The 25034-nt window shown below is 32.1% G+C and overlaps 2 protein-coding genes across 2 annotated transcripts; both read left to right on the top strand.

The window, feature by feature from the left end:
- Window positions 1-5899: 5899 nt before the first annotated feature.
- Window positions 5900-9899, top strand: LOC135144494 (actin-related protein 2/3 complex subunit 2-A-like). The gene is made up of 11 exons (XM_064076526.1): window positions 5900-5970; window positions 6213-6279; window positions 6384-6514; window positions 7317-7427; window positions 7960-8043; window positions 8103-8186; window positions 8328-8435; window positions 8646-8753; window positions 8873-8949; window positions 9140-9211; window positions 9846-9899. The coding sequence occupies exons 2-11, from the start codon at window positions 6218-6220 to the stop codon at window positions 9897-9899; spliced, it is 891 nt and encodes a 296-aa protein (XP_063932596.1). The 5' UTR covers window positions 5900-5970; window positions 6213-6217.
- Window positions 9900-22896: 12997 nt separating this feature from the next.
- On the top strand, window positions 22897-24527 carry LOC135144502 (uncharacterized). The gene is made up of 8 exons (XM_064076534.1): window positions 22897-22910; window positions 22971-23026; window positions 23087-23194; window positions 23253-23395; window positions 23490-23548; window positions 23639-23773; window positions 23902-24021; window positions 24405-24527. Exons 3-8 carry the CDS (start codon window positions 23114-23116, stop codon window positions 24524-24526), a joined length of 660 nt encoding a protein of 219 aa, XP_063932604.1. The 5' UTR covers window positions 22897-22910; window positions 22971-23026; window positions 23087-23113; the 3' UTR covers window position 24527.
- The last annotated feature ends 507 nt before the right edge of the window (window positions 24528-25034 follow it).

The raw sequence follows: 25034 nt of genomic DNA, 5'->3' as shown, positions 1-25034 counted from the left end.
TCGATTCTATGCAAACCAACTATTGATTAAAAATTAGCACTGCGCTCTCATCATACCTTCTGCTGATAGCTGCTGTCCCTCAAAGCCCTTCTTTCAGTGGTTGGGAAATTCCCGTTCGCGAAGCATTCTAAGCTGATGTCACTGCCATTTCTTTTTAAAAAGTCTCTCATTATTACGAAAACACTTACAACGCTACTTGAAAACATTTGCTAACTGATGCCTATTTAATTATTAATGCAGATTTAAGCAGAGCATCTCTTATTTTTGTAAAGATACATTGCAGTATTCATCTTCACCTTCAATTCTCCAGGGTGTGTTAACTCAGCAACAACACGGGTATGCGCGGCGGTAACAAGCATTTTATCACTGCTGTGTGCAAAAAGCGCAATAAACTCTCCCCGACCTACGCATCGTTTGCCTGTTCAATCGCCGACTCACGAATTTCTGAAGATGAAAAAAATTGGCTCCTTCTATCAATGACTGGCTCATCTTTTTTTAAAAGCTACTACTTCAGTTTTGGGGGTGGTTACTAGGCATTCAAACTACTAGTGGACCCAAGAACGTACATACGAATCCGGAATAATTGCACGATTCCAACGACCCCATTACGCGATTTTAGCTCTCTTGTATATATAATGCCTTGGGAACCACAGAAACTCCTTTTAACAGAGCCTATATCCAAATCATTAATAATTTAAAAAGTTAGCTAGTACTTGAAACACCTCACCCGATGGTGTTTTTCTAACGGTTTCTAATACTTTAGACCAACGAGCTGAAGTCCAGGCTCTTACATTTTCTTTATCCCTCAGTACTTCAAGGTATACTCCTTTGGGAGATGCAAGGGCGCAAATTTTAAAGCTAAGCAGACTCTGCTTAACTTATTAAGCGTCTACTAATGCTATTATTTTAAAAGAAAGGCAGCTAGTTTTTCTTAAATATGTCACTCTCTAAAGCTCTTTAGGCCACTAGCCCAAAGGGAATTATATACCCATTTATAAACGTGGGTTTTACATACTAATCGTATTTTCTAATGTCATTAAGTATTTAAAAAGAAAGTTGATGGGTATACCAAGTTTTCTTTCTCGAGTAGATTTTTAGCTCAAGTCCTGCGGATTTGTCGACTCTCACTTGTGGCGGTATATACGAACTGTGGAGCTACATAGTCTGAGTTATTTCTGTTGAAACTAGTGTGCCTTTACCATATCTATGAGCGCGAAGAAGTTAAGTCGCCTCATCGGCTTAGTGACGTGCCGATAAATATAAGGGTAGATAATTCCTCACGCTTGGAATGCATAATTAACCAAGAAAGATGTGTATTTTTGCTTTGAATTACCCTCTTTTTCACGGAAATAACCTACTTGAAACTCTAACAGTTTAGTGTTAGGCCATAAAATTAATTTATTAAGAGAAAACGACTTACATTTTTTAATGTTTTTTTTGGCAATCGTTACTGCTTTAAAATCAGTTCAACATACGAAAGCTTTGGCTTTCGCGATGACCTCACTATGTCGGTGCGTGCACCGCTCACTTAGTGATTTTATACTTAACTAAGTGTTCTGAGCTTTCCACAACAGCTTCAAAACCATTGTAAGTACTAGAAAGCAAAGTCGATTTAGTAATGCTGTATATAAAGAAAGTGTTACTCGGGATGCTTTTTCCGGTGCGAGCTACCCTCCGTTTGTGTTTTTGTTGATTAAACATAGGCCCGTTTTTTCCTTAGTTGGTCGCCGAATAAAGTATCATTCGCTGATCACGGCTACTCAATTTAAGCTATTCGTAAAAAACAATACAACAATAATATTCTGTACTTTGTTGTATAAAACTTTCTGATACTTTATAAATAAATATGTATTACTTTTGTTATAATCGTGAACGTGTTTTACTCTAATTTTATGGACTTATAAATGTAGTTGTAAGCAAATTAGAGCAAAAAAAAAGTTTTACAATCATTCCTTCCTCTGTCTTTTTAAACCAAAGACTGAGTATTTTTTGATCTTTTCCACTGACTTCGAGTTTTAAGTTTAATTTTATAATAATAACGATTGTTGAATACTTGCTTTTCTAGGTTATAGACTGCTTGATTGAAAATGTTCTATATAATAATTATTAACTTAAAAACTGTAGCACCCCTGAAGCGAAAACTTCTTTTTTATTTTTATTTATAGCACTGGCTTGCTACAGTCGTGATTTACGGTCAACTGCTGCTTAATCTACTTTCCCTCTATTGATTGAGGGTGCGAAAGTCACAACTTCCCTAACGATTCATTGCACCATCAAAGATAAGAAGGTATGAGCTTTAGCTACATAATAAAGACGTATTAGCAAAGTAATAACAATATTACATGTAATAAAAAGGTTTTAATACCGTTATATTATTAGAAAAAATATTTATATATTAATATATATTACTAGGTTAATAGATAAACTATGGTCAGCCCTCAAATAGATCTAGGCAATGTTTGGCCACGGGGTACTTGGTGTATCAACGAAAAAACTAATCAAGTGCCTGTCTCATTAGTATGTTGTGGGGTTATGTTTTCAAGCATTAATTTAGAAATACAGTTGGGGCTCGAGGCTTCCTTGTATTAAGGGATTGGATAATAGTTATAAGTTCCTTACTACTGGTAAGCTTAACCTTGTTACATATATTAGGTTTATAAAAGGTAAGCAGTAACTATGGTGGGCACGCGTGCTTGGAATGGTGTTCATTGTTCATTATGGTCGGACTCTATTATAGTTGGTGAAATTCCATTGAATCGGCCGGTGCCTCTACTATTTCGGAAGGCATCGTCCTGAGCGTCCAGCGTCGTGGATGGACGGCATTATGCTAGTCTCAGTAGATCATATGGCCCTTGTTAATTTTTATAGGGAATTATTTTTGGCCCAGAAGACTAAATTATTCTGTCAGCTCTCGTAAAGCCAAGCATTTTCCTCCTTAATTCAAATGTTGATCTTGTTGTTAAGTTTTTTATCGCTGGAAAACAAGAGTTCATATATCCTACCCTCAACTTAGGTATTCTCTTAACCAGCGATCTGATATGGTCTGTTAGGCCATATTGCTGGTTTTTGCGTTTTCATATTAAGTGGACCTACTATAGGCCTCCTTTATAGCCCTCTCCAATAACACAACAGCCGTGCCTAAACCAAGAAGCTCTCTCAATGGTATGCGCCATGGTGTCAATGCTTCTGTCTAAGTGATCTCGAAAGGTTGGCCAACTAGTTACCTTTTTAACCCAAGCACTCGAGGTCGACTTGTCTCCTATCTTTATGAGGATAAGGTTATGCTCAGAAGAGAGATCAAATGGCGTGTTGACAGAGACAAGTACGTAGATATTTTGTCTTAACGTGATATCTAAAACATCACAAGCCCCTATGACTGGGCGATGTGATGGGTCCTTCGAACCAATAACAATTAAACCTTTTCCGTGGCTATGTCGGTAAACCTCTTTCCATTGGCGTTCCCCGCCTGGTATTCTACAAAGAGTTTTTATTTTCCATCTCCAGCAATTAAGTTGCTGGAGGAATCCGCAAAAATCTTATCAACATCAACTTTATGCATAACCTTATCAGATGATTTATATGGAGCAATTATATAGAATTTCCCATGTGACAGAGCTCTATATCCACGCCGACAGCTTCTAAACTTACCAAGTCGAAAAATAAAGTGCTTGGTGGATAATGTTACTTTTAATTAGGACAGTTACCCCCCTTCTCCGTATCTTCCCTGTCGCTACTGTAAAGAAAATAGTTAGGTACTCTAAACCGACTACCTTCCATCAAATATGTTTCAGAAACGAGAATAAAGTCCAAATTCATTCGGGCAATAAGTTTCTGTAGTTCTTGCTTCTTGCATCGAACGCCGTTGGCATTTCATGCTAAAATTCTTAAGGAACTAGAGATGACCTCGAGTTATTTACTTTATAATAATTTAAATTTTGAAATTGCTCCGTTTTGGTCTTTGCCAGATGAGATTTGATTGTATTGGTAAATGGCGCTACAAAGTTATTCATCATCTCATTTAAGGGAGCTGTATTAGTTGCTTCAGGTGATAAGTTCAGTTTAGTACGCTGTGCATAACTTATTTTCTTCAACAAAGTTTTCAGGATTCTTGGAAGCTTTAGTTGAGGTATTTTTATATATTTTTCTCATAGGTGGATTTTTCAGGTAGTATGAGCACCCTCTTTAACTTGAGGGATGCTCCCCTCGGCAATTGGCGCAGGTAGGCTTTCCATTCTCGCTTTTAGTGAGGACTTCGACTAGTGAGGGCCCCGCAAAATTGACGCATTTGTAGCTTGACTCGCAGTATTTCTCTGTATCTCCAAATAGTTGACATCTATCGCGCTGGCCGATCTTCCCGCTTCTTTTTAGGGGCTCAACCGACATGGCGATACAAGCTGTACTTTTTAAAACAGAGAATCTTGCTTCGCATCTAGACAACTTAACGAGTAAAAGAGGTAGAGGTTGTCTTTTCTTTCTAAAAAAAAATTACGAGCGCATTCTAATTGCCTCAGACGGGTTGAACCCTTGAGACACAAGATATGTCCTTACAGAGTCTGAATCAATCTCTACGAAAATACCCCGAATTACAATTTAAGCTCTTTTTTGCTAGGCAGCTAGTATGTATAATATTCACAGCAGTTTCCGTCAAGAGTATGTGTTAGTTCTCGGTAGTCTTCCGCAGGATTACGTTCACATGAATTCCGTGTCTTAGGACTTTGGCGCTTTTTATATCAATTTTGTTGTCGATACTTTGTTGTTTAACAAATTTCAAGCTAGTTTGTAACGAATTATAATCGGAGGTATTCTATTAATTTTAGGCTGGTTGCTCATAGGGTCATTATTATTATAAATGTTATTGTTATCAATACTGTTGTCATTATCAGTTTCTGTATTATTAATACTATTAGTAGTACTACTATAAATATTGGTATTGACACCACGACTAGCTATAGTCATCTCAATTACTTAATTTGTCTTTGGAAAAGGTTTAAAAGACTTGATTAGTTCTGTTATTACTAGAGTTAATAGTTTTGTATTTATTAAAATCTTTACTATAGTAATGTTGCTATTATCAGCACTACTGTTAACGTAGTTTTTAAACTGGTTTTTTTTAATGGGGTTACAGTTTTTATTATTTACCTAATTAGTGTTGTTGGTATGTTTAATACTACTATCTATAAGTCTACAGTGGTCTCTACCATAACGCTGTCTTCAGTAACCTCTTTATAAAAACAAGGTTCACCTAAAAGTTGGAGGGTTAAAAAGAATGGTAATTATTTTCATTTTTTATAATGTTTGACCCAAAGGTTCCTTAGGTCTTTTAGAAATTACTTTGTCGCAATTTACTTTCTCCAAGTGAGCTAATTTTTTCTTTAAAGCCTCTAGTTCTTTTCTAAGTTTGGCATTCTCAGCTAACAGTTTAGTAATATTATCTCGCTGCCTAGCAGTGACCGCAGAGGGACGCTCCGTGGTAGCAAAGTTTATGTTATAAAAGGACATACTTATAGATTTAAGAATAAGTTTTCAAATGTATGAACATATGAAAATAAAGCGCTACGTGAATAGGTTAAAAATTTAACGTAAACCTGAGGTAATAAGTCGTGCACAGGCTACATCCAAAAACTCAGGAGGACTGCGCGGGTCAAAAGATTGCGTAAATTTTTATTCCCTATTTAGCCTTAAACAATTAAACAGTTGTTTTCTAGTGCCAACTTTGGAATAGCAATTAGCCTTATTGCTAAAGTTTCGAATCTAATTGACTTACAGTAAAGACACTGCAACTTAAAATACTAAATGGGTACCAGTAAGTTACGTAGCGTGCTTATGCACGGTCGTTGATCGTTTTTCCCTAAAATAGGAAAAACGTAGCATAATTATAAAAATTTTCTGAAAATCTACTCCCCCGGCATTTCTATTGCGTTTGTATCCTTGTATATAACCGTTTGGCTGCCTTTCTACCTTTGCTTTTATGTAATTATTAAGGCTTTTTACTATAGTCAAATTTATTTTATCAAGTTTTAGATTTTTACCTCTTTTAAATAGCTGTATACTATTAATCCCCCATTATATACGTTGTATTTGTTTAGTTATGACAACTTACTATACTTTTATTTTCTGATTGTATCACTCAATAGTATTAAATTATCATTACTACTTTCATATGTTTAAAATTAAAATTGGTAGCAGTTTGAACTAACGTTATCTATGAGCAGCTGTTATGATTTTTCTTGAATTCCACAGTCGTATAATTGTTGAAACTCTGACCCGAGCTTTTCAATCGTAAGTATATTATATATCCCTTAGAAAAAAACATCAAACAGTTTACACCTAGTTCTTATCTATTTTTAAGAAATACTATTATAGAAATACTTCTATTTTTTAAGAGAAAAACCGGAGGCAATTTCTTCCACCGTGGCTGATTTTGATGGCGTCCTAATTAACATTGAGACTTTAAAAGTTAAAACCAACATTGCCATCTCTCTTAACTGGACTTGCTATTCAGAGCTGGAAAAATGTATTGTATTACTAATATTAACTAAAGCTAAGTTGCTTAAAGAAAAGATTAGAATCCTTTACAGTCTATGTGACCTTTTTATAATAAATATTTATATAATTAAAAGAATATGTAGTAGATAAAGCAACATTAAAAAGAATTTTTTAAATATGTGTGTCACTTTCCCTAATTTTCTAACTATTATCGTTTACTTGTTTTACTGTTGTTTACTAATTTTTTTGAAAAACTATTTTTAAAGTTCAATGTTTTCATTTTTGGAATTTTGTTGTAAAGATTATTAATTTGTGATTAGGACTTGATAACATAACTTATAAAAACCTCAGTATTTTTATAAATTTTATAACAATTTATTATGTAAAAATCTTCATTTGCTGTGTTTTTTTTTCAGAGTTTTTTGAACGCAAATATTACATACTTATTGATTTTAAACAGAATACTGTCGGTATCCTCTTCATTAAGTTGGATTAAATATTATAAAAAAAAATTGCTGTTTTATACTTTCTAGATTATTATTTTATGAGTTGAAACTTATTTCTGTGTTATCTTGGCATTATTCGTTTTTATAAGAAAATAATAAGGGCACATTCATAGTATAATACTGATAATAATTTCATTTACTTAGAGAATACTTATAAAGAAGTCGATCTATAAATTTCTTTTACATCTTTTTTACTTTTTATAGTATTTCTATTAATAATTTAGTTAAAGAAGGCATTTATTAATCAACTTCATTGTTTATTCAAACCTTGGTTCTAATTTTTTAAAATATATTATTAAACAATACCACTTTGAAATTTTTTAGGTGGAACCCAAGAGATCTTGAAGCGAGAATATGACGATATGTTGACTTCTCCACGCCAAGGCTATGACGTTACAATTCTTGTGGATCTAGAGAAGCATGCTCCAAATAAAGGCATCGACAATTTATTAATAGTAAATTAAACTCACTTGTATCAAGTATTGAAGTTTACCTTCTATAATAGTATTTACGAAAAACAGAAATTATATTCAATTTAATCGAAGCGAATTTTTTAGTTATAAACTCATAACTTTATCGGATTTTAGTTATATTTTTATATTCAAAAAAATTTAATATTACAACCACTTTACGGATTTAATTTTACATAAAATTGATTTTCTATTTTTTTTTCTATAGTTGAAGTCGTGTTTCTTTACATATAATTGTTTGTTTATCAATATAATGTCTTTGTCTTTATTTTTAGTTATTATTGCGGCGGTCACTATTTTGTTAAGCATATATTTTTTTATTTTAGTAAAAATTTTCATTTTAAAAAAAAAAGTTTAATATTATGGAATTGTCCGAATCTTTAACTTATTAACAGTTTTTATAGCCGGTATGTTCTTTTATATAAACATGCTCTGATTTCTATTGGGAAGAACTTTTAGGTTCAACTAATTTTTTTTGTTGGTTAATTTTATGGTAGATGAGATCATTAAAAAAGCCTCTTTATTGAAGCGCTGGGTGTTCTCAGCGCCTTTTGAAAAATTCTTTAACCATCAAATTGCAGGTTTTTTTTTGCATAATAGCGTAGAGAATGTGAATTCTCTAACAATATTATTTAAAAAGAGACCACGTGTTCTCCTATCTTGATCAACTACCGATCTGATTCGAGTTTGTACCTCTCCGTCGAGAAAGACCGCGTGACTTGTGGTATCTTTTTTCTTGTTGATGAGCTTTTTATTTTTTATTTTAAAAATAAAAAAAACTTTGCATTGGTATATTGACTTCTACTTTTTGCTATAAAAATAGTACCCGGTCTCTCTTTTAATAATGAATTATAAAACTATACAGTATTTACGACGACTTTTAAGGATGAAGACGACGTGGTGCTTGGCAAACTGGCCCTCCAGCAGTTTGTGGATATCCGTAAAGAACGACATCTGCAACAGTCCCCGCAAGGCAATTTTACTTTGTTAAAATTTTTGGGTTTGCTCGGGTGCTCTTTATAGTAGTTCGTCTGTGACTTAAAAAATTTTGATTTATTAATTTCAACCTTTTTTTTACCCCAACTTTTTTTTTGCGCTTTTTTGATGTCTACTTATATGATTCAACATTTTTTTTTTAACACTTGGAAAAATTGCTTTCACATTGCGCACCGCTTTCGTGTAGTTTTATACAGCCACCGCGAACCGCCACGCGAGTTGCAATCGTTTAACGTTCTTCGTGGGGATAACGTCAGCTATATCACTTTTGTTCTATTTCCTCGTCACTTTTCGGGTTTGTTATGTCTATTATTGTTTTTTTACCTTTTGTTCTTTTATAAAATTTTATTATAGTGCTACACTTTGCAATGTTTTGGAATTAGTTTTTTTATTGTTTTAAATTTCTTTATATAGATAAGAACAGGTATGAGACTATTAACTTACTTCAGTCGTTCCGCAATTACCTTCACTACCATATTAAGTGCAGTAAGGTGTGCCGTTGATTGTGTTGCCACTGTTATATCTATTAAAAAAATACTTATTACTTAATTTTCTGTATACCGGTTCTTATTCATAAATCCTTAAAAATATTTTTATGGTTAACTAAATTTTTTTTAATATTTTAATTTCTTGACTGAAATTATAAATGATTTACTTATTATATATTATGTTTTTCAATAGGCTCATCTCCACTCTCGAATGCGAGCGCGTGCGATTGACAGCATTAAGATACTTAATAGAGCTCGTCCTGATGTATTCTTTATATATGTTGTGTTGTATATTATAGCATTATGATTATTATTATAATTAACATAATTATTATTACTACTTTCTTTCAATAAGTTATGAACTGTTTTAAATAAGAGGGGGGGAGTTGTTTTTATAATAAATCTAAGCAAACTGTTGTAGCACAATTTTATATTTTATATTATTGACTTGTGATTTTCTATATACTAAGAGTTAAGCATACTATGTAAATCTGAAACAAAAAACTTTAGTCCTTCTTAATTGAACAATTCTTGTTATACTTTAGCCGTTTTTATACTTTTTATTAATTTTTAATTTAATTAATTTAATAAATATAAATAATTACTTAATATATATAATAAAAAATATTAAAGTACAAGAAAAAATATGGTAATTATTAAAAAACATGATGAAAAATATATAAAAAAGTTAATATATATATATACTATTTTCAATATTTCTTTAATAATATTATATAGCAATATCAATAACTTATAATTATAAATCTCTACGTACTTTAAAATTTTTTTTTAAAGTTTTTAGTTTTATGGTTAATTTTATTGTTAATTTATAAATTATTATTTTATTTTTATTAAATTTATTTTTTTACTGTTTGAATATTGAGTTTACTTTTTTTTAGACTGAAAAAGAAAAAAAAACTGCCAGTGGAAAAACTTTTGTTCGAGTGGCTTAACACTTCAATTTTATTTTTTTTTGGAAATAAACTTTCCAGTTTCTAATTAATAATTTCTTTATATAAAGGAAATTTGATTAATAAATAGTAAGCTTTAGACGATAGTTATGACTGTGCATGCCTAGTAACTATTATACTTTCGACAGCCTTTAAGTTTTGTTTACAAATGATTTTTTGAAAGAGTATAGTCAACAAACTAAACTTCCTGCTTAATTTAACAATCATTTTCAAAAAAAATTTAGCAAAATTTGGTTTGGTATGTATGTAACATGAGGGTTGAGCACCTGAAGGTGAGATGCGCACACTTCATTATTCTTCTTTTGGTTTGTTTATTTTAGGCGGTCAGGAAGCTCTAAAAATATATTTTTAAATAAAATATTACTAAGTTTTTGCGAACAAAGCTATATTTCACTTCTTGACTACCCATATAATACAGTTTCAAAATATTTTAGGGGAAAACAAAACTTCCACGAAAATTCGATTTTTTAGTTTTAAGTTAACAAAATTTAAGCTTGGGTGATAATAAAACAATATTTGTAGTACACCAGCGCTGCTCCAACTCTGCTGGAGTAAGTTTGGCACAAACTTATCCCTCTGGAGCCCCTTAGCGTAGACTCCAGAATCCTACCAGAGATAAGAAGGCCAGAGGTCGCCCATAGGGCCCAGGAGGTCCGATATATCTTTTTATTGTTTTTTCGTACTGCTTAAGTAAGACAAACTAGTTAGCTATTATTTCTATAGTGCTAGCAAGTAAGTTTTGTTTTACTAAAGTAGAACAGTTTAAAATGTGAAGTTACTGTCTGCCAACTGTTATAAACCAGTTGTCATAGATTAAGCTAGAAGTAATTCGTGGTAAGTAACGAGTTAACAATGTGTTTAATCAAGCTCACCTTTGAGGTATTGTCTGCTAATTTTCTTACACTCACGTAGGGAAGTAAACATACTATTACTAACTAATTCGTAGGCTACTAAAACAAAGGTTGCCTTCGGAATAGAAGCAGAAAGACAACTAACGAAAGTCGGTCCTTTTTCAAGGATCAGTAAGCAAGAAACTGATAAACTTTGCCACGGAGCTAACATACTTCTACATATCTCTGCAGATTAACACGGTTTGTAAGCTTCGGCTATCCTGTGAAGATCAAGTTAGAAACCACAGAATCAATACTATCTTGATAATAATTTAAATAAACCCCTGATGTTGTGGGAATACGGCGTTGGGGGTTTGTAGTTCACTAAGTAAGATTAAATCAAAGACAAGAAAATGAAGACCTACTTATTCTTTAAATTAGCAGTAAAATGGTAATGCTTCGATTCAAGGTAATAAAAGTTAAAATTTGTATTGTGGTTAAGGTGGTTGCCCAATGTGTTGGTTGGGTTTCTAGCTAGCATTCATTGGAGGCTAATAATATAACTTTCACTTTGGCCTAAGAATCATAGAAGTAGACTTGGGCAAAGGTTATTAGTTTCTAACTCTGTGGGGAAAATAATAATACTTCCTGTATGCAATTTCTCTAACTTGTCCTTTTGACTTTAGTAAAACAACATTACTTCCCTTGTGATTTCACTACCATTTAGAGTTTTACTTTTTTACTCGCAATTTAATTAGGGCTGTTTTACTAAAGGCTACTCCCAAGATTAAAATAATAAATTTTCAACAGGAAGAAACTAGGAATCATCTATAAAACTAGAAAGTAATTTTAGGATCCTACTGATACCGAAATAAACTAGTGTACTTTAACTATTTAAAATTGGAACCATAATTGGTATTTGGGATGTGCTACAGCCTGGTAGTGATCGGGTATTATTTGAGTAGCATGCATATGGTTTATTGAAGAAATCTTGCTGATATCTTGATGAATTTCTTCTATTTTAACTAGTAGTTCTATCCCTCTGGTTTTAATACGGCCAAGAGTCATGCACGATTCTGTTAAAAGAACTATGTTGAAAACGTACGCAAGTGTGAAATCATCCACCGCAGCCTTTGTTGATGTACTAGTTGTACCGCCCGCGTCCTGACTTAGTGCTTGCTCAATTTATCCTGATCCCAGGGCCTTATTATAGACGAGTTGGTAAAATATTGTTCTTACTTTATAAAGCCTAAGTTACTACGATACGGATAACTTAAGTAAATGAGTGCGTCCTAAAGCTACATCATTTCTAGAAATGAGTGGTACATAATGAAACTATTTGCACTGGTCAAAGGTGCTTGCTGACTGGTTGAATACAGTTTAGTAATAGCTGTCTTCGTTGGCCTAGAAGTGCATAAGCTACCTTCTAGCTGGCTCAATAATCGGTCGTGCTAACAGCTACTCGTTGTTACTGGCTAATAGCGCCATGTAATATATAACTAGCCTGGATAGAAGCACATTTATTACCTAAAATGGGTCATTTTTTATAATTAACCGCAAAAACCTACAAAAGATAACCGCCTCCAAACGGCCGGACGCCCGAACGTACGCCTCGCACATATTGAATTAAACCTTGCCATCTTACATTTTTAATCTTTCATATTTTCATATAGTAGTTATATTATCGGGCAACCTCGCATATCGTAGCGACCACCGCGATCTAGGCAATTGATTTATCATGATGTAAAGTTAGGTAATTTAGTGTTATACTTCAGCAGTGTAGGTGCTTCTTGCAGTAAATAGAAGTGCTAATGGTTTATAACTCGGGAGCCTAAGCCTATAGCATAGAGAGAATTGCTTTATTTTTCGAGGATATTATCGTAGAGCGGCCAAAAAAAAATCAGCCCTATATTAAAAACTCGTCTGCCATCCTGTTAGTTTTGGCGGTCAACTTGCGAGTGGTAATATCTCGCTACTTAAAGATGGAATAACAGGGCAATCTCGGCTTAGCTTGACTCAAGTCATGTCAACCTCTACCGTCAAAAAGACTGTAACAACAAAACCTTGAGACCGTGATCATGATACCTTTCTGAGTCAAGCTCTTGTTTTCAGTCTCTCCGTTACTCTGGGAAGTTTCATGTGGTACCTGAGGTATGACAATAGTCCATAGGTAAATACCCGCTTTTAAAATTGGCAAAAATGGCATGGTAATTAAGCCCTTCAGTAGGTGGTACCTTCCCGCTGTTCCCACTAGGAGAGTGGCTCATGCAGATCACACTTTAGTCCCGCTGTGGTACCGTTTCATATTCTTACACCTAGGGGTGCGACTTCTTGTGTAGCGTCCTCTTAATGAAGTGAAAATAACCTTGATTTTCGATAGGATGATGCTTGAGCGTTTTATATTGGCGTCGCCTGTTATCTCTTATAAATAACAAGCAGAGCTCTTATACCCTTAAGTACTACATTGGTAACTATTGCTTAGTTATAATGTACACTTCCTCAACTAGCAAGTAAGTGCATTGAAAGCTGTCGACACAAGAACAGTATGAGTGGCGACAATAAGGCTATGCTCCGTTTCTGAGACCTTAGTGTAATTTCATATAAATTTTGGGTTGAAGTTACGATATTGCCGTATAAAGCTTTTCTCTAGTGAAGCTACTAGTTGGGTCAGGGCATTCTTACTAATAGTGTCATTACCCAGTATATATACTCGCTCCACTCGATTTGTTTTGCATTGATAGCAATTTTTACAAGCTCACTTAACAGCTAAAAAATGCTGAAACTGTTTAATAAGGTGGATTAGGACTTATTAGAATGTTGTAGGGGAAGTTGACACTGTTTAGATTAAATTAAAATATGGTGGACAAAAGACAGTCTTGGTTGTAAGAGGTGGAAAGTGTGAATATAATTAATGAATAAACTGAATCTAAAGACTCGACCCAAATCAAACAAAAAATTTCTGGGCGTATACGAACTGTAAATTAACTTGAGAGAGAGGAGGGAAATTTTTTTTTCATCGACATTATAACTTTCAACAGTTCTAAAATGTATTTGAGCCAAGCTATGCAATAATTATGACATAAAACTTGCTAATAGCTTCAGAAGAGGTCATAATATTATTTACATTAAAATAGACTCGTGTATCTTACTAACATCGCTCTGCATCTCTAGTGATGCATTTTATACGTTCTACGTTCTCTAATGGAACGCTTTTATTACGAAGTGTAAACTTTTTAATTTATAACATTCCGGTTTCCTAATAAACTCCAAAAAAAGTTTTGAGTTGTTAACTCTCTTTTGTTCAAAAAAACTGCAAGAAAAAGATATCTATATATACACCAAACGGGAGGGTAGTGGGTATATGGCTTCAACGTTAGTGGTATAGACCAGAAAACTAGGAGTATAAATAAAACATAGAACTGATCTCTTAAAAGGAAGTAGAACAAAATTTAATCCTATTAATACTAAAAAGAAAGCTTTAAATTTATAAGATACTGTCAGAAATTAGCTTAAGTAAAACAGAAGGAAAAGTGGGGCTCCCCGTGATCTTTAGCAGGGTGTTACCAGGTATGAAAAATAACATAATTAAAAGAAGTGACTTTTAGCTTCTACTTACAACTTAAACTTGGAAGAAATTGAATTTTTATATAACGCAATTATTAAAAAAATGCTTGTTAATGCTTGTTAATGTGCTGTATTGTCAAGAACTTGCAATATTTTTGTATATAAACTCTTTTAGTATATAATATTTTTAAAAAACAAATTTTAATAAGACTGCGTGGAAAGAAGCCAAAAATTAATGAGAAATTTTTTTTTAAAGAAGTATTGCTTTTTTACATAATGTAAAGCTATTTTTAAGACAGATTAACTCCCCTGTTACCTACCAGTACCTTTAAGTAAAGAATTTTACTGCACTTGAGCATGTGCATAAGTTATTGTCCAATACAATACTTCAACCAATATCTTTTAAAAAGCTGTTAGTGTTCTGTTTAACTAAATAAACTGTAAAAACTTAATGTGTTTTTTCATGTTAACTTTCAATCGCCTGCCCATTCATTATATTTTCTACAGAACGTTTGTGAGGGCTGCTTTGCTGATGTTACACTCCCTAACCGCTATTTTTTTTTAAAACAATATATATATATAAGAATTCACTCAGCCTAATTTTCTATTATAAATTTCAACCAATATTTAATGAGCACTTGAGCCAAGCTCTTCTGCTAAAGTAAACCGCACGATGTGCTTGGTAAGCCGTTTGATTCAGTAACTCAAACTGGGGGGTTTAACCTAAGCCTCTTCTTATACAAACCACTCGAGCCCGTTAAACCGCGTACAAAATCGTGTTCTGTCTCGCGCCAAGCAATGAGGCTATTGCCGACAAGCCTTAGGTTTAAAAAAAATGTTAAAAAGGTTTTTTTACTATAAGTATAAGCAGAGAAAAAGTAGTTATAAATATGAGCTCTGTAGCACAAATTTATTTATTTTATATAAATAAACTTTGACCCATGCTGCCTTTATGTTTTTTACTTTCCTAAATTAAAGATATAAGACACTATTAACTGTAAGGTTACGAAAGAATTTTTTACGTATATAAGAAATACTATAAACTAAGTTTATTTTCTTCGCACAACGCCGTTGCCCGTTACCTTTAAGGCTCTGTATACTTTATAATACCTATCCCTTTAGGTGAGCGCCCCCACTTTTTGTCGCTTAAGAAAATTTAACAGTTACTGTTTGGCAAGCGGGAAATATGTACAGTCATATTCATTTATTTTAAGATTAAATATTTATTTCAAAGCATTGTGATTTTATATCTACAAAAAATGTCACCAATAGAATATGATAGTGTAATCGTAAGCATATTTGACTTTGTTTTAACTTCTCTTTTACTATGTTGTTTTTTTTTTAGGGCCATTCGTTTATAATCTCACATAGAAGAAGTGTGGAATGATACATAGTAACCAAGGGAAATAGTATTGACTGTTTCAGTATTAGTCCAGCGAACTTGGCATCGTCCTCATCAAGAGCATGGCCAGCAAAAAAATTGTAGTTCTTATGAGCTGACGGCACATATTTTTCTCTCTGATAACAGTTTCTACGGTGGATACAGCCCTTATTTTATAATAATAAGAACGGATGTTAGGTAAGGCGCAGCATAAATCGGCGCAATTAGAACTTTTTTTTAGACGAAACGGCAATGTTTGACCGCTTTTTATTATACCGATCCTTATAAGACCGTGCAGGACCCTTACGCCTCGTTTTTTTGAGGTGTATTGCTTTCTTACTACTTGCTTTTGGTAGAGCAAAAGTCGTATTACCAATGTGGTAAAATTGATTAAGAAAGTCGAACTCTGGTGGAGGCCCCTTATTTATAGGGGTAAATGTTTTTAAGGGAGAGGAACTTGCTACTTTCATAATTTCATCGTTAAAGTGGTTATCTTTTTTTATAAGACAAATTGAAGGAGAGGTAGGATTGTCCTCTTGCCTGTTATAATACTTCTGTTCGAAATGAGCCTTTTCGTTCGCCTTTGGGTTCTTGTCAAACTCTTCATCAGAGCTTATAACAGTTAGTTCACTTATACTATAATTTTTTTTTGGAAGCTCAGAATAAGTATTATGGTTTTCGTTGCGCAAAAAAAAATTATTCTTGGCACTTTCCATTTCAAAAAGAGTGTCAAAGTTAAGTTTTTTTCTAACCAATTCTTTTGCATGCGTTTCACTTCGGAGAGGCTTCGTACTATTATACAAAACACCTTTCTTATCTTTTTTTAAACAAAGTAACGTAGATTTGCGCGGCTCAAATTTAGAGATAATAAATTTTCGACCAAAGCTTCCTAATAATTCTTTAGTTCGAATATTTTCGTGATTTATTGAAGAATCCGAATAACCTTTAAAGCATACATAGTTTAAGCTGCAGTCACCCTTATTTGTTTTAGTATCTGGATTAGTATGGCATTTATTAATATAGTTAAAAGAAAGTAATTCTGGTATAGCATGATTTTTAGTGATTTTTTCATCGTCCAATAAACCTTTTATTTCGAAAACCATTATGTTAGTAGTGACCGAGATTACTTTAAGGATACATACATATTTTATATAATGGTAATAAATAATAAGTCATTGATGAAATGAACGGTATAACTGTAAAGATAACAATCGCTACTAATAGTTATGATGCCGTGGTGAAAGCAGCGCGTTAACTTTTTAGTTGCAGGCCCACAAACTTTTCCCTCGTTTTCCTCTCTTTTCACCAAACCAATGGCGGTTATTTTAAGTTTTTGTTTTTTTGCAGCCTAGCAAGTTTCAGAAATTAAGTTAAGCGATGTAATTTTACCAAATGTTGAGTTCTTAATTTTTGAGATTAAAAAATATTACATAATTTCAGTTTTATATCGTACTCTAACTGTAGTAGTGTTAAGTATCCTAATAGAGATTTAGTGTATTGATCTTAGCTTTCTTCTTTGTATTGAGCAAACTTGATAACATTAAGAGTGTACTACTGTTATAAAACGAAACTTTTGTTTAAGGAATTTTCTAACATAATTAACTAAATTGCAAAATTCTACCTAAGTTATCAAACCTGTCATTTTTCAATTAATCAAGCTCCAAAAATTTTTTTTAAATAAAAACTAATTAAATATTTTAGGTTATCCGAATTGAGTGAAGCACAGCGATCATACGAACTTTTAAAAGTACGATAATTTACAATTGACGGGTACATTTTATTATTAGCTGTATTACAATCTCTAAAAAAGCTTTAAACGTAAAATAACTTCTGCTTCTTGGATGTAGATGGCAACCCGACAAAAATAAACTTGTATGTTTATTATTTGTAAGAATTTTTTTGGCCTTAAAAGATTTTTAAGCTCTACAAAAAGGATGCAGTCATAAAACTACTACACCTTGTTTATTAAAAGGCTTCTAAAACAGCGGTTTGAAGTCTGTTTATTCGCTACCGCACACACCACAGCGTTTATATAGGTGGCAGCTAACATTATTTTTGATAAGCTACGTGAATATAAATTTTTGTAACCTTGAATCACTTGTGTGTGTAAGTTTATTTTTTGTTTGCTCGTGGGCGCGGACTTAAAAATTCAACTATTGCGTGCTTGCAATGCAGACGTTATCCTTCGCCTCTTTGATCAAGAAACTTTCGTTTACTACTTTTGCTTATTAAAATAACTGAACGGCCTCAAAATCAACATAAGAAAAACACGTGCACATGGGGAAGAAACAAAACGGGATGGATAAAATTTCTATTGAACTTCTAAAGAAAACATTAGCAATGCGCCCAACTCAAGACACAAGATTAACCATCACTATGAAAGTTGTATGGTAGCAATTTTATTTCTCTATGGTAGTTATTATCGAACAATTTCAAAGTAACATATCTGGCATATGCTTTCGCAGAAACAAAATTTTGGAAAAGTCATTAACTTTAACATTAACAACTAAATTTTTACGTCCTAATGTTCCCTATTACCTATAATTTCATTATTTTTAACCAATAAAAATAAGATTAAGGACCAATTTTTATTCTGCATTATTCAGGCAATGTTTTACAAAATAAGAAAAGATAGTATTAAACTAACTTTTCTAAGAAAAATTGTTTTTTCCCCCGAGTTAAAAAGGGAGGACAAGGGGATAAAAAAAAAAGTTTTCTTTTTCTGTCTGAAAAAAAGGGTTAATGGGAAAGCATAAGAGTTAAAGCGCTTAAAAACCGAACATTTTAAATTTAAAATTGGTTACGGAAGGTCCTTTTGGAGCTTTTTTTTTTCTAATACATCAACTATTAGAAACATAACAAAATTACCTCGGATCCTGGCTTAAGACTCCCCCTTCAATGGTTCTGGTTGGAGAGTATTTATTTTGGGTATTGGGAGGAAAAGTCTACGTCGCTGCTTAAAATGTAAATCCCCGGTGTTGCCACCTCGGTAGGCACTAGCACAGTTAGTAAAGTTGTCCTTGTTTTGTTTACTTGACTAAAGTCGTATCTTACTATTGTCCATCATTACCTGCTTCCCACCGTAAGAGTGGTAGTTCCTTTTTGATGTCGCTATCTTCTGTTAAACCCTTATTCTTATCACCTCTTGTCGTTATACTAAGCGTCTATTTTACCTTGCAATTTGGTAGATGAATAGTCCGAACCCCTTTTTGCAAAAAAACCTTCATGCGATTTGTATTGTTATGAATAAAACAGAAAGTATAAAAAACTTTTTGGGCATGTTATATAGTATTTAATTTCAACATACACAGATTTTAACACCTCTCTCCTTCCTAGTAGTCGCCCCTTTTCATAAAGTATTAGCTATAGCTCACTAAAGCAAACTAAATAAGGACAGTGATCAAATAAGCTAAGATTGCTTTATTGAGCCGTTCGCAATTTTGCTGTATACAATATTAGCTTATAATAAAAAAAAATGCAGACAGAGTATGCGCTCCGGTTACGAATAAGCTAAGAAGAGCAAAGCAAAGTATAATCTGTACTCCTTTAGAACTGTATCACGCTCTAGTAACTTTACAGTAGAAAAGAATTATAACATTTAGAAAAAGTTGAAGTTACCAAGTGTCTGTCCTACATCGAAACCTCCTAGAGATAGGAAAACTGTTTATACTTTTGGCTTATAATAAATGCGTTTGCATGCATTCTTTTCAATATTTTCAAAACTCGCAGTCACTTACAACATATTACCCATGAGGTTCTTTTTTCTTATTTGCCACCTAATAACCAACTTTTTACTCCAAATTCTAATTTCTGCCTGGAAAAGAAAATCTTGTTGGCCGTTTTAACAAGAATGCAAGTTTAATAAATTTTATTATTTTTAAGGATGTCGTTAATGTCATAGATGGTATGTGGCGAAAAGTTACAAAGTACCACTGTCCCATAAACAGCTTGCTATGTCAATGACATTACCTTAAATAAGTTAAAAGGGTAATAATTTACAGTATTGCAAAAAAACTTATACCTGTGATCTCTTTTAGTTCAAAGGCATTGAAATGTTTAAGGATAGCTTGGGTGCATAAAGTTTTAAGTCTGTACAATCGTCTCTAAGCAAGAAAATAAGCTAAAAATAACATCTTAGAGGTAAACCCTTAAAACTTTAACGATATAAAGCAAATTTGGGTATTTTGATAATCTTACTTTAAAAAGGCAAGAAAGGTCTTGGTCATTACACCTTTTTTTCAATATGTGTAGAAGCTTGAAGAGAATATCAAAGAGTAAGTGTAAGTAAAAAATGAAATAAGGTAGGTTTATATCTCTATATAAAAGAACCTGAAATTGATCACATTCAGCCCCTGCAGCTAGAAGAACAGCTATTGCTTGAGTATGTTCCTCCTGTACAGCCAAGTCTAAAGCAGAGCAGCCATTCTAATTTACCCATCAAAAATAGTTTTAAGTGGCATAGCTAATATGCTCCCCTTTTACTCACCTCTCCTCTCAAATGGATATCAGCTCCATATAAAATTAAGGTTTTTATGGTGGTTTCATACCCTCCCCAAGAAGCCTCGTGTAACGGAGAGTATTTTCTCTAGTATTAGTATATTAGTATTGGTTTATGTATATAACTAATAGCTGAACATACATAATTTAAAAAGTAATTATAGAAAACACAAAATAAAGAGCTCACACTATTCAACCAGGTTACTTTAGCGCCTGAGTGGATTAAAAACTTAACTACTTCTGTATGCCCATTCCCCGCGGCCAAATGAAGAGGACTATCGCCTATCTAAAATATTAAACGTTTACATTATAACCCTCCTAAATCTTGAAACTACTGTTAATTGTTTTTAAACAGATTATTTGAGCAACAACGCGGCTAAATGAAGAGTATCACCGTATTAAAATATTTTGAAATTTTAAATTTAACTTGTAATACTACTATTAATTATTGTTAGACAAATTAATGCTTAACAACTAACTATAAGATAGTAGATAATACAAGCTTCTTTCCTTTTGTTTTTATTTAGCCGAACTATGAACAACAATGGATACTGTATTAGTCATTTCAACGGAGTTTATAAATACCTGACTAAAAAATTAACTGCTTTACCCTACACTTACCCCGTCAGGTTCCATTTTTGCTCCAGACTCTAGTAATAATTTCACCACTTCAAGGTGACCATACCGGCAGGCCCATGATAATGGCGACCAACAACCCTTTAATTTATTTTTTATGGAATTAATAATTATTTACTAAGATCTAATTTACCAAACAGTTTAGTATAACCCCCTTATTTATTAAATGTTCAACAGCCTTAAGGTCTCCTCTACTTGCGCATGCGCCGAGTTGCGTGGTCATACTATAGTATTAATATATTGTATATCTGTAAATTATCTAGGTGATGTAGCTTGTTTGTGTTTCGTACATAAAGCTACTCGAACATGTGGCATTTTTGAAGGATACTTATATAAATAAATTTGTCTTTATAGCCCTGTGCTGTTAAAATGTTATAACATATTGATTATTTTTACCAATAAAGATAGTATTAACTGATAGTTATCTGATTGCTAAGCTAAGAGAGCTAAAATGGAAAGTAAAAGTGATATAACACTTTAACACATAAGGTAACCTTTTAAATGTCTCCTTTAAATTTACTGCTCCAATGGTAAATGTTTATTTATTAAATACTCGGAATAGTGGCAAGTATTAGCAATTTTAAGAAATATCGCACGATATAGCAAAACTTAGCGTTTTTTATTGATTATTATTTCACAGCCCCTTGGACATTTAGGAAACTCTTTCACGGAAGTTAAAAATAGCATTTTTTATTTTGGTTAAGTATACATTATTTAAATTTTTTATACAAGCAAATTACACAAAATAGGATAAGGTTTATTTTTTTTAATGTGCTTTCTATATACGTTATTATAGTTAATGCTTAATTAATAGTAGGTTTTCTTTTTACTGTTTAGATCATGCAGCTCATTTGTTAAAGCTGCCAATGCTAACGTTGGTATTAAAGAATGCAAACGTGACAACCCAATAAAATAAACTGATTACTTAAATCACCTACATTGTGTCCAAACAATGTTTAAATTTTTTTTTTACGAATTTTTTTACAGAGAGTAAAGAAATTACTAACGACCACCTTATTTTAGAAAAATTTCTTTTTGCGTTAAAAAGGGCAAAGCAAAGTTTTTTTTTAGTTTTGCTTAAGCGACCTCCTTAAGTTATGTTGCACATCCATTCATTATCACATGAACAATGAAAATAAATAAGCTACTATAAAAAGGAATTAATATTAGGTACTTTGACAAATTTTTGTTACTTTTCGGGTTAAATTTAAAATTTTTTAGAGTATAATATGTTGATATTAACATAATTTACAGGTCTTAACACATTTATTAGAAAGTCCAGTTTTTCTATGGTATGCCACATGATCCGGTTATTCCATTATGAGCCCGGTGAATCTTCTAAGTTGGATCGCTCCTAAAATATTTATATCTAATATAAAACAATGAAACTTGTTTGTCTTTTTGGCTCAGAGCTCGGGATTTTTCCGTGTTTAAATATTTAAATTTTCATCTGTGTGTCAAAAAAGACATTGCTTTAGTTTATTCAATGTTTCACTGTAGTCGTACATTTAATTACTAGAAACCCAGGATCCCTTATTTGAAAAGTAATTCAGTTTCTAAAAAAGTAGTGATTTTGAAAGAGGTGGATTACATTATTAGAATAGGCTTTAGCAGCAAATACCTGTATCGAAAATTTTTCCTTTAATTACTACGCTCTGTCAAAAGAAGCAAGCACAATCCATTAATCTAGACGAAAAGTCATTAAAGAAAAGTGTAAAAAAATGTTTTCGAAAAGGTATTATATAACTCGTTGCATTGAGTAGAGATAAAATTTAAGTCTTCATTTATCTTAGAAGTGTGTAAGGAGAACATCTTTAACAATGTGTCCCTTTTTTTTCAACCCCTTTTGCTTACCCCCAGTCCCGTGGATCGTGAAGAACCCTACTAAATACTTACAAACAAAATTTTAGTGGTGACACTATAAACTTTTTTTTATTGTTAATTAAAGTTACCGTTGAATTTTGGACATCATATGAATGTCTTCTTCAATCCGAAAGCTTTTTAGAAAAAAGTTAGCTGCAAAACACCTGATTGGGGGCGTGTGTGTCTATCTTTTCGGTGCCTACGCTACAGCGAGTATATTAGGTTATAATTTCTTTGGAAGATTTTTCTCAATAATATCTTATATATAAATTACATATAAAGGACCAGAACTAAATAAAGATGAAATTAATTTTATCAACTCTAAAGACATATTTGAGGTTTACACATATTTTTTTAATAATCATCTTTGAATTTTAATTATACTTTATATTATGGAGTTTTTAGCTGGAAGTTATGATAAATTAATGGACTGGGAAGAATTCTGGGGAGGGATTAAACGGCATCGTCAAAAGATAGCTAAGCTTGTTGAAGGGAAGGTAGCAGAAGTACTGGCGAATGAAGTTTAACTTCTTCCTACTGTTTAAGTAATTTTGAAGTTAAAAGGTTGCTTCAGGAACTGCTAGAAACTTTGAATATTATCAGGACGAACAATTTAAATTTTACAGGAGAAAAAGTTATCAGGAAAGTAGCGGAAGTAATGTAGCTCGAGCTCAACTTATAAGCCGGGTTACTTTTATGGACTCAAGGTCAAATCAATGCTAAATAAATTAATACTATCATGCTATCTTGGAGAGTTATTGACTTTTTAAATTATTTAGTAATTTATTATTAACTAAATAGCGAAGCAATGCTACTAATTGCTGCTGGGAAAATTAAAGAGCTCAATGAATCTAAACCGGGTATTATGTAGGCTGAGTTGCTGTTATTACTTTTGTATATATATATATACTACAATTTTTTATTACAATTTGGAACCTCGTTTATTGTAGAAGAATACCATGTTGAACCTGAATTTATTAAAATAAACTGCGAAGATATGAAGGAAATTCACGAAAATACTTATGATACTGTAGTTCAAACATTTGGTTTGTGCAGCACGGATAGGCCCGAGTCAGTATTAAAAGGTAATTTCAAAATTAATTTCGTCATTTTGTCATTATTATAGTAAAAAATTAAAATCTGCTTTTAGATATAGTCTTCTAATTTCGTATTGATAATATAGTTAAGCAGATTTTTTTTTTAATTTTAACAGAAATTGAGAGAATATGCAAGAAAAACGGCAAAATTATATTACTTGAGCACGGAAAATCCAAGTACACCTGGCTTAATTATGTTCTAAACAGGCGCGCTCCTTACCATGCGAAGCGATGGGGTTTTTATTTATTAGTATTTGTTTAACTATTAGAAAATTTTTATTTTATATTATTTATATATTATTAGTTTTCTTATATACTTTCAATATTATTTATTTTATATATTTTGAATGCTAAATTTTTTTATATTTCTGCTTATATTTTTCGATCTTATTTATTTTTGAATCTATTTTTACCTTTGTTTACATTTTCTTAATATTATTGATTTTATATATTTTGAACTATATACTTTTATATTTTTTAAATATTACTTATTTTATATATTTTTTAATAGACATGCTCTTAGTTTTGCTTATATTTTTTAATTATATTTTTGAATAATACTCATAACTATATTTTTGCTTATACTTTTAAATATATCTATCTATATTTTTGCTTGAAGGCTGCTGGCACAATAAAGATATTGAAAAGTTAGTTAAAGACAGCGGCATGTCTATAGAATTGGAAAGCCGGCATCATTTAGGAACCACTTATTTTTACGTTTTAAGACCGAACTCCTGTTAAGAATCCGCTGCTTCTCTGAATAAAGCTTTAACTATAATAAAAAAAGCGATACATTATTATATATATTTTTTAATAATTAAAAGTTTATTATTTTTTTCTTATTATCGATAAGGATGGGTATATATTGTAAGTTTAGGCACTACTGCTCACTTTCATCTTAAAACTTCTTTTTTTTTTAACTCGTATATTATTAAAATGGGCCATTATGGTTTAATAAATTTATAAAAATATTATAACTAACATCTAGAATCTGTTAATAAATTAAAATTATTCGCTGTCTTTTGTATTTTTAGTTTTATGATGGAGCTAAATAAGGGATTTAGTATGATGTTAAGTAGTTCTCAGGTAGAAATTGGCGAGATATAGTGACGCTATCAAACCGGTAAGAAAAGAAGACAGAAATTTTATGATAAAAAAATACACTTTCGTATATACTAAAAGAAATTGAACTTTTAGTATAGACTTAAAATATTAGAGTTGTAGAATTGTAGATAATTGTTGATATAGA

The sequence above is a fragment of the Zophobas morio genome, unplaced genomic scaffold (genome assembly GCF_036711695.1).
Source record: "Zophobas morio isolate AGI-343-1 ecotype UQ-CSIRO unplaced genomic scaffold, CSIRO_AGI_Zmor_V1 ptg000105l, whole genome shotgun sequence".
Lineage (NCBI taxonomy): Eukaryota > Metazoa > Arthropoda > Insecta > Coleoptera > Tenebrionidae > Zophobas > Zophobas morio.
This window is presented reverse-complemented; position numbering and strand designations above follow the sequence as displayed.